General features: G+C 41.7%; 1 protein-coding gene across 1 annotated transcript; it reads right to left on the bottom strand.

Annotated features, from left to right (window-relative positions):
- Positions 1-552: 552 nt before the first annotated feature.
- On the bottom strand, positions 553-7,210 carry LOC113226847 (RNA-binding protein 7). The gene is made up of 3 exons (XM_026459625.1): positions 7,091-7,210; positions 5,876-7,008; positions 553-636 (listed from the first exon to the last, which is right to left on the bottom strand). The coding sequence occupies exons 1-2, from the start codon at positions 7,178-7,180 to the stop codon at positions 6,505-6,507; spliced, it is 594 nt and encodes a 197-aa protein (XP_026315410.1). The 5' UTR covers positions 7,181-7,210; the 3' UTR covers positions 553-636; positions 5,876-6,504.
- Positions 7,211-11,079: the final 3,869 nt, after the last annotated feature.

The raw sequence follows: 11,079 nt of genomic DNA, 5'->3' as shown, positions 1-11,079 counted from the left end.
CACGAATCCCACTTAATTCTAGTTTTTCTTTTATGAAATGTAAATTTAATAAAATGATACTAAGTACTGAACAGTTGAAACAAAATTTTAGTGGTTTATATTATGACTGGGAAATTGACACAAGTTTTCATTTTAATCTCATACATTATATGAACAAAAATAGTAAGTAATTGTTTTTCTACATCAGAAAAAAGTTATTGTAAATGAGTTTACATGTCGATGCTTGAGAGGCAAAACGGGATAAGCGACACTTTTGGGTCATATATTCAATTTGACCAAAAGTGTTAGTTATCCCATTTTTCCTTTCAAGCGTCAATATTAACACTGTTCTGCAAACAAGCATTTAAGCTTCACAAGCTTTCTTTATTACATAATTAAATACATTTTCCCCTGCCAAAGAAACAATTTGTTTTCTTTAAAAAATCATGACAGTTCTTATTCTTCTTCTTCGTTTTGCTCAATGGCGGTTCCTTCTTTTTAAGATTTCGCCAGTGTCGAGTTTTCCGCTTAGCAGAATGTAAGGGCTACTGCAGCTGTGTTACTACGGTACAACGAGTCTTGTGGGAGGACAATGTGAGAAATGCAAGTTTTAATACATAGAAATTAAATTTTGATGCTGCGGAGCTGTTGATTTACCTGAAAGGACGGACACAATATATAAACACAAGTGTTAGTATGTTAGATAGAACAAACACATTATAATTTTATGTTATTGCTAGTTATATAATTACATAGGATAACAATAAAAGGGGAGTTAACATAATTAAGGAGTGTTTTAAAATTTGTGGGTTTGGGAATGTATGGGGGAAGGATATCATACAGTGAAACAGAATATTTGGGACAATTGAAAAAGATGTGGTCTGGAGAACCATCATCAAGCCCGCATTCACAAAGTGAGTTGTCCCTAATCCTAATTTTGGCTAAATGTACAGGAGTACTTGAGTGGCCCAGCCTTAGTCGACATAAAGTGGAGGTGCAAAATTTAGATGCTTCATTGTATTCGAAGAACCAAGGCTTCTTAGGAATAAAATTTTGAATGTCGGCGTAATATTTTCCTTTCACCTTACTAGACTCTTTCCATTCGGCGAGCCATGATGACATCATCTTTTGGGTTGCTAATGAGAATAAGTCATGACAAAATACTTGAGGGTGAGTGAGGCAACTATTATTAGTGGCATCTTTGGCCATCAGGTCAACGGCTTCGTTACCTACTATTCCTGAATGGCCTGGGATCCAGGCCAAGGAAACTCTAATTCCTTGAAGGTGGCACCTGTATAACACGTCTCTAATTTTCAGGATACAAGGGAAGTTGGATTTATTACGGAAGGGGTTGGACAAAATAGACTGGAGACAACTTTTAGAATCTGATAAAATGACAGTTTTATCAACATTATGCGACTCTGTATATAGGAGAGCCTCAAGGATAGCAATGGCTTCACCCGAAAAGACTGAAGAGACCGGTGGGCATTTAAATTTAAGAATTATTTTATATTTGGGAATCCAAACAGCAGCACCAACACACTCTTGATCAGATAGCTTTGAGGCATCTGTGTACATAACAAGCCAGTTGTTCCATTTTTTACTGATGTAGTCCTGTAACCGAACCTCAGCATCAGTGGATTTTTTACTGATGCCTACGTCAAGAGAGATATCAGGTTGATATACTAGTGAGTGATAAGGATTGTCAAATAGAGGGTTTAGGACACATTGGTGCACTGGAGAAGGAAGTCGCAGAAATTTAAGGAAGCTTCGGAACAAGGATGGAGTCGTTTTATGTGTCCAGAATTTATCGTATGATATAAATTCTGATAATTGATGAAGTTTATCGATAAGCGGATGGGATGAATTTTGGATAACTTTGAAAAGGAATCTGTCTGCCAAATATTGCCTTCTAATGGATAAAGGGGGGTCCGAGCATTCCACCTGTAGGGCGTTAGTGGGAGAAGATTTCATAGCTCCTACTACAATTCGGAGAGACTTATATTGTATTTTGTCTAGGGCACTTAAAGAGGATTTGTTACATGGTTCCAGTAGAAAAGCTCCGTAGTCTAGGTGAGATCGAATTAAAGCATTGTACAGTAGTTTCTGGCACTGTGGGTGTGCTCCCCACCATGCTCCAGACAGTGAACGGAGAATATTAATATTTTTCTCGCATTTTTTAAGAATATGTGTAATGTGTTGAACACCTGTCATTTTTGAATCAAATATAACTCCAAGGAATTTGGCTTGAGTTTTCAAAGGAATGGGCTGATTATCATATTTAATAATAGTATTAGGAGTATTTCTCGCACGGGAAAAGATGACCATGTTACTTTTCTCGACCGACAACGAAAGGCCGTGGTCGGATAGCCAACCATAGAGGTAGTCCAGAGCAGAATTAAGGCGGGCAGAGGCAGTTTCGGTATTGCTATCTGAAATGTATAAGGCCAAATCATCGGCATACTGGAGAACGTTGCAAAATGGATTGAGCGACAGCTCAAGGTCATATGTGTAGATGCTGTAAAGAAATGGGCTTAAAACTGACCCCTGTGGGAGGCCTCTCCAAACGGTCCTTTGTGGTAAAAGTAAGTTGTTAACACTCACTTGGATTGAACGGGCAAAGAGGAGATTAAAAATTATATTAACAAGCCTCACGGGAATACTCAGATTGAGCAGTTTCTGCCTGAGTAGCGGAAGCAAAACATTATCATACGCTGATGATATATCTAAAAATACTCCAATTATATGCTCCCGTTTAGATAAACCAATCCAGATGTCAGTCAGGAAGATGCTTAGACTGTCCATTGTACTAACGCCTTTCCGGAAACCGAATTGGCTTTTGGCCAGTATACCCTTGCTCTCCACAATCCACTCAAGGCGATTTTTGATAAGATGTTCTAGGACTTTGGACATTGTGCAGGAAAGGGCTATGGGTCTATATCCATTAGGGCCATTACTTTGTTTACCAGGTTTTAATATGGGTATAACAATTTGTGTTTTCCATTCTTCTGGAGGGAGCCCTGTTACAAATATACAATTGAGGATACTAAGGAACAACTCTTTATTTGCATTACCGCTGTTAATAATAAAAGAGTATGGAATCCCATCCACCCCAGGGGCAGAATCAATGAGGCCTCCCAGAGCTGCTTCGAGTTCCTCTCGAGAGAATGGATCATCAAAAACTGTGTGTGGGGAAAATGATGGGGGTACACCCGAACGGATTGCAATGTCTGTAGGAACTGAAGGAGGAGCCAGTTTATTTTGAAATTGATCAAGCCACTCTGCGGTGTCATTGGAACTAATGTTGCTGGTGCAAGACATAGCACCCCTAAATCTTTTGATATTCCTCCAAACTAATGAAGGGGGGGACCTTGGTGAGAGAGTTGCACAAAATCTATGTCAGCCAAATTTTTTTTTTAGAACTTAGTGTTCTTGTAGCTTTTGCTGCAGCTGCACGGTATATTATAAAATTGGATTCTGACATTGTCTGGGCATATATAAGTTCCGCTGTTTTTCTTTCTTTGCAGACTACAGTGCATTCGGAATCCCACCAAGGTGGAGATGGAGGGTACCCCTTATATATATTTTTGGTAGGGAAGGATTTTTCTGCTGATGTGAGCAGGCAATTTCTAAAATCAATATAAACTGAGAGGACATTGTCAGGATTGACTACAGGAAGATGTTGGGTTTTTTGTTCTAAAATACTACTATATTTTGACCAGTCAGCCTTTGCCAAATTGAATTTTAAATGAATGCGTGGAATACCGTGCACATTACTACGGTCCACACGGTGCTGTGTTGACTCTATGATGATGGGGAAATGGTCACTGCCATGTGTTACTGGCAAGATTGTCCAGATAAGTCGGGAGGATATGGATGGGGTGCATAGGGACAGATCGACAGCGCTTCTAATATTTTGAGATGGATAAACTCTACGCGTAGGGGAGCCATCATTAAGGATGCAGAGATCATATCTGTCAATGATGTCCAAGAAAGAGGAAGATAAATAGTCATTAAAGTATGAGCCCCAGGAAGTGTGGTGGATATTAAAATCACCCAAAATTATAAGCGGGAGGCTCAGATGGGAGAGAATATCAGAAAACTCAGCAAGGCATGCATGGTTGGGGTGGGGTATGTAAACCGAGAGGTAAGTTACTTCGAGGGATTTGACAGATACTGCATTGATATGTTCACTATGGGGCGGGAGGGAGATCTGAGAGAAAGGAATAGATCGCGACACAAGGAGGGCCGAACCTCCTTGTCCATCTGTTCTGTCGTCCCGGAGACACGAGTAACCCGGAAACCGAACTCGGTCGCCAGGCCTACGCCGCATCTCCTGAACGGTAAAAACATCAGGAGAGTATTTATTAATTAGAAATAATATTTCATTTTCTTTATTCTTGCTGCTCCGGCAGTTCCATTGGAGTATGGGAGCCATTGGAAAAGGTAAGATTAAGGAGCTGAGACAGTTGGTCTTTGACATTGTTCGGTAGGGGGACGTCACTAAAACGACCCAAAAGATTGATGATGGTTGATAGAAGTAAAGATATTAGATTATCATTCGGCAATGAGGGGGTATTTGGCAATGCGCAACCATTTGAGAGTTGAGACCTAGGAGGCTTAACTATGTCCCTATGAGCTTGCTGATTAAATCCTGGACTAGAGGCAGGGAGGGGTTGATGTCTAGAAGTATATACTGTTTTGCGGTAAGGAATGGATTGCGGAGGACTGAGTTGCGGGGAAAGATGGTAGGGGGGAAGCATAGTGAGGGGTTGGAGAGGGTTGGAAACCACGAATGTCCGCCCTTGCTGTATCAGCAAAAGATCTTCGGACTTGGGCAAATCTGGCAGATGCTTCAGAGTATGAAACATTATCCTGGGACATAGCTAGTTTAATATGTTTCTGTCTTATTTGTTCAGGGCATAAGGGATCTGTTGCTTTATGGCAACCAGAGCAGTACAGACAAGTTGGAATTTCCTTGGTGCAAGATATGCCCTCATGGGCTTGTGCGCAAATAAAACAACGAGCTTCTGATCTGCATTGAGTCTGGATGTGTCCAAACCTGCAGCACTTGTTGCATTGGATCGTTGGAAGGACGTATGTTTCTACTGGGAGTGAGGTAAAGAAACAATAAACATGGGAGGGCAGTCTTTGTCCAGAGAAGGTTAGTACCACTGTCTGGGTGGGGATCCATGAAGGCGAGCCATTACTGTTGTAAGTTTTCCTGTTTAGCCTGCGAGCCCTAACAATAGAGCCATAACCTGTTGGTGTCTCCAGTGCTTCTACTAATTCTTCCAGAGTCCATTCTACAGGAACTTGCCGGACAATACCCATTCTGGTTACACTGTAGCTGGGAATAATTGCCTCATATTTAGCTGGGGAAAGAGCAGGGTGTTCAAGGAAAGCATTAGCGTCGTTATAAGATTTAAATTCAATGGAAATTCTATTTCTACCAACACGTTTCACACCATCTTTAATAATATTTTTAACATTAATTTTATACAAAAAATGTCCAAATTTAATGGGGCGCAATGCCGTTCCAGACGCTTGATCCGACACAATTTTATTAACGTGAACAATAAATGGGGCCGAATCATCGTCCGTGTACTTAATTTTCGTGTCCAAGAATTTTGGGTTGTTGTATGTAGATTGAATAGAAGGGGATGATTGCCCGGTATTAGTTTTTTTGGAGGGCAGGGATGTTTCTTCGGTTGCGGGGGCTCGTTTTCTATTTTGGACCGGATTGTCTAACTCCATTATGTCCACTTGGGATTGTGTAAACAATGGCGGAGATGACCGAGCACGTGGCTCGGCATCGCCTCCACCAGGATCGGGGGGGCTCGGACATTTACAAGACAAACACAAATATAAAGCAACTACTTATCTATCTACTCACCAATATAATGTATAATAACCACAAACCAGTTAACTAAACACATAAGATAGGTCAACAGGGGATATAAAAATGGAAATTCGCCAAAACACAAACAGCCTCTTGCAGTTCCCAACCGGAAGTCCACAGTTCTTATTAAAGGGGACAATTAACAAGGAAAGTGAAGATGGAATAAGCTCATTGCTTTATTTTACTTTTGAAAAATGTAACATCTTAAATGTATTGTGTTGGACACTGATAAACAATAATGTGTCAACAATATGAACATAGTCTTGCGAAAATGGCACATAGACTTTTTGTTGTATTTGAGGTTGATGTCAAATTTACTTGTAAAATTAAAACTTTTGGGTTGTCACCTCGGGAATGAAGAACAGTTGTGATTTATTACTATAATTTCCCAGCAACAACAAGCACAACAGCAAAAGTTTTCAATTTATAAGTAAATTTTAGAACAAAATATAAAAAACAATGAAAAAAATGTTAAGGTGCCATGTTCGCAAAACTCTGATCATGTTGGTCGACACGGTATTGCTTATTAGTATCCAATTAATTTTGTTCTTAAGAGATACCAGCTGAAATGCGAGAATATGCAACATTCTGTCATTGAAAAATCTCAAAAGAACTAAAGCTATTTAGTCTCGCCGGTGGTAATTGCCTCTTCTATGGTTCCTCCTATCTCTCCAGTGGTTTGAGGCTCTGTTGTCTCTATCCCTCTCTCTATGGTCTCTTTCTCTAGGTCTTAAGTCATTGTGTCTATATGGGTGATGCCTATTATGCCAATTGCCCTGTAAACTGGCCATTACTAAGGCATCTCGGTCCTGCTCTCGAGGCCGTCGCACCGTTGTCAAGTCCTCGCCTTCCAGCCTCGATGCCATGTCAGCGAATTGGGAACGTATCTCATTTCCACTAGGCACAAATTCCTGTGGCGTCTCCGGCCCGTAACATCGAATTGGCGGCGGCAAAGGCACCATACGCCCACGACATTGCAAGTTCAGTGTCTTATGAAAAAGAGCTGTACCTTTGAATATGAAGATTGCGTACGGTACCGAAACCGCGTGCCGGTAGGTAATAAATGCAAAATTCTTCTGCCGACCATCTCTATCTTTCGCTATCCTCACTTGCTCCAGGGGTCCAGCCTGTGGAACAAAAAAAAACGGTTTCATTTGAGAACAAACCTAGAAATTTGAGTAATAGCGCAATAATCAAAATTAAATATACCTGCAGAAACAACTCGTATAAAATCTCCTCAGTGACTTGATCTGACAAGTTCCCACACCACAGCGTTTTACTTTCTTCGTCATACATCATTCAACGCGATAAAACAACTACCTAATTGGCAATAATTATATTAAAAGTGCGCTAAAATTATGAAATCATAACAATTTTTTTGTTCTCTTATAGTTTGGCACTATGGCGTCTAGCCTTTGGCCATATGCAATTTCCATCACAAACTACTTCCACTAAGTTGCAAACAACATGAATTTTCAAACTAAGCAAGTGTTCCACGTTCCACGTAGCTAGAGGTGGGTGATAAATAACGTCACGATGAAAAAATCACGATGATCCGCGGGCAAACAGTGTTACCGTGACTCGTTCCGAAGGAACGACGTTCCAAAGTCACATAGGTGTTCTTCCGTTCCAATAGCTTTCTTCATTCTTTGCTCACTCACAAGTGTCGTAGGTGCTTATAACTTATACTACTAGAAAGGGCGGATGAAAAAATCTGCAGCAGTTATTATAAACCTATTTATGAACAAAGTAAAATATTTTTGTATACTTGTTTTATTATAGGAAGAGTTGGTATTTTATATTTATGTATAATCTACTTCGTGTATTCTACTAGAAATATAATTACATTACACTTTATTGCTATTTTTAACAATCCAAAGATTCGTTTAAATAAGTAACAAAGAAAATTACATGAAATACAAAATCAACTTTTCGAATGGAATTGAAACTTATTACAAAGAGAGTAAAAACTTAAATCATTCTATAAAAAACGGCTAAGTATTAGAAAGAAGCCGCTGGCTAAAACCGTATATCGTGATGTAAGTTATAGGCGTGACAAGGTCACGGAAGTAACAGTCGTGACAAAATCACGATGATTTATCACTGTGATGTTTTTGGAACCGGAACGACAGTCACGGCGATAGAAATGTAACGCTATTCCCCATGTCGAAGCCACTTTTGATTTTATTTAAGGAAGAGCCATCATGCCTCGAGCAGTGTACAAAACTAAATTAAACTAATCTTGGAACAAAAAAGTAACCTTGAGTCTATAACCACAGACTACGAAGAAGATACTACGTATTCTGTAACTACCGAAAAGGGATTTGACTACTGGAACACATTCGAATCGAATTGCTTGTAGTTCTGTATGGCAGTCCGCTGCGCAGCTAGAAGACTGTTCACACACTATCCTGCATATGGCCCACGTATGCAGTCTCGCAGGAAGCATTGCACAATTGCAGGATGGCCTGCACGCTGCGACTACATTCATAATCCCGCATTATGCGGCAGACGGCTAGGCGCACTGCAATACAGGCTAATGAGTTTTTGAAGTGCCCGATTTCCGAATATTGCATTCACTCATGCAAATCCGCCGCGCTGGGAGAAGACTACTCACACACTGAATGAATTCTCCTGACCGTTTTCGTACCACGGCAACTGCTTCAAGTCCGCTGTTGGTGGAGTTCGTGCGCTCTCACTTGGCTCACGTACCCAATCTTATTTGCAAAGATCCGTGCGCACAGGGGGCACGTAAGCACACCGTCAATGTAACAGTAGCTGATCGCCACAGGTAGTCGGGCTTTCAGCTGGTCACGTCTGACGTCCAACTCAATTCGTCGACGAGAATCAAATTGTGACGTTTCGTTTGCCACAAAAGATCTCCATTGCGGGCGATCGGCTGCCGTTTCTCGCACTCTGTTGGGCCAATATCGCAATTTTTCATGTGGCGCTTAAGCACATCTTTATATCTAAGGAGTTGCCAGCCATGCTTTCGCTTGCCCCTCTTGAGTTCCGAATAAAAGATGCGCTTTGCCATTCGCCCCTCTGCCGTCCTTGATATATGGCCTCCCCAACGAAGTTGTCGCCGCATAAGGTATAGCTGATGTTTAATATTTTACGAAGGCATTTCAGGTGAAATCGGTTTACTGTGCGGATATGGCGACGATACACGGTCCACGTTTCAGCAGAATATAAGATGTTAAGAAGTACAACAGCCATGTAAATGGAGACTTTTGTAGCCAGCTTCAAGTCATGCGAGCGTAAAACTACGTTATCCGCTTACCAAACGCTGCCGCGGCGGCCGCTATTCTGCTGTTGATTTCAGCATCAAGATCACACGTGGATGTTATCGTGCTCCCCAAGTAGCGAAACTTGTCGACCTGCTTCAGTACATCATCGCCAAGTTTGACAGTCAGTGTTTCCCGACCATGAATATTCAAGGACATTACTTCCGTTTTCTTGACACTGATTTTAAGGCTAAATCTGCCGCTCGTCTGGAGATTCTGCAAGAAAGCATAAGTAAAACGATCACGATGCATACTACACCCCTAGAGCCTCCAGTGTGCAGACATCAGACAACGCCCGGCTAGCATCAAACCGGACCTCTCTTCCTCAACCCATCGCCACTGGACTTTACGTCTATATTGGAGTCCTTAATTCGGAAGTAGTTAGTTGCGCAGGAGATATTATAGTGCACAAACGTACGCGCAAAACGCAGGTGCACTCTCTCGTCCTAGTTCTCTTATTTCCGATGGAACGCTGAACCGTTACGTGCAGAAGAGAGTTCGGATGCAGTGTCTGGTGATAGTCATAAGTTCTCAAGTTACCACCTTGGCCTTCCACAATGCCTCCCTGATGACTTGCGCACAACAATGCGGGAAGTTTCCGCTCACGTAGGATACTCTAGGAAGGGAAATAGGGAAATGAGGATTGGATTAGAGGTCAAGGATACGAGTGCCAAGGAGGTAAAGGAATTGTGGTACTGGTAACTCAAGGAATCCGGGGCCGCGTACCCGTATCTTGACTAATGACCAACGGACAGATGAACATAGTAAGATCCTCTGAATGTAACACTCACACACTATCCTGCGTATGGCCCAGCATCGGTTCTAATGAATTTCTTGCGCGTATCGGTTAACTTGCACATCAATATGCAAAAGACGCGGGATGTCAATAATAAGAATTGCTGTTTCACTTTGCTTTTTCTTGTTATTGGAAAAAAAAAATCTGAGAGAAGAATTTGTTAGCTGTTCGTAAGAGAAATTATAAACGAAATTAACCCTGATGATAACCAAACTATTTGAGGAAACTTTAAAATTTTTGTTAATAAAGTGTGGTTAAGGGTCTAGTAAAGTGTGATTAAAGGGTCGTATTCTAGAACTCTACTTAATGCTCAAGACAGGATTTGAGTATGGTTTAAAGCACTCGAAATCATACTCAAGTGCCTTCCATTAGGGTCGTATTTCCAGTGTTTGAAATCATACTCAGATTCTGACTTGAGCATTGAGTAGAGTTCTTGAATACGACCCTTAAAATAGCAAAGCAAAGCACCAATGATGCATGACAGTATTTCTGCTGAGGAAAGATTTATGGCCGTCACAAAAACGATAGTGGGTCTCAAGATTTTTCAGTAGGACTAGCACAATAGGGTGCGACTTGCGCGAGAGCGACATAAAGCGCGAGAGCGACATAAAGCGCGAGATACTCTCGCAAGTCGCGCCCTGTCGTGTCAGACCTATGATTACGGCTATGTTACGGCGTTTGTCTATAGTTGCGTCTGGAATCAACAACATTCACTCTCCTGCGCTCAAAACGGCAGTCAATAACGCATGACTGGAGGCGGACTGCTGTAGCGGTGAGTGGAGTTTACTGGAGTCTCGCAAGACGCAGAGGGTATCCTGCTTGCTACTTGCTACACTGCGACTATATTCATAATGCCCGCTTTTAGGGGCCCATTCATTATCTTAGATTTCAGTACACCTAGCCGTCCACCGCGTAATGCAGGACTATGAATGTAGTCGCAGCGTGCATGCCATCCTGCAACCGTGCAATGCGTCCTGCGAGAATCCGTACGTGGGCCATATGCAGGATAGCATGTGAGCAGTCTCCTACCTGCGCTGCGTACCGCCATGTAAAGAATTGGCCGTTTAAGGCTGTTAACAGATGGATTGTACAGTCGTGATCAGCTGCATGCAGCT

The sequence above is a fragment of the Hyposmocoma kahamanoa genome, unplaced genomic scaffold (assembly GCF_003589595.1).
Source record: "Hyposmocoma kahamanoa isolate Upper Pololo Valley unplaced genomic scaffold, ASM358959v1 202, whole genome shotgun sequence".
NCBI classification, from domain to species: Eukaryota; Metazoa; Arthropoda; class Insecta; order Lepidoptera; family Cosmopterigidae; genus Hyposmocoma; species Hyposmocoma kahamanoa.
Note: the sequence above shows the minus strand (reverse complement) of the source record. Positions and strands in the feature narration are given on the sequence as shown.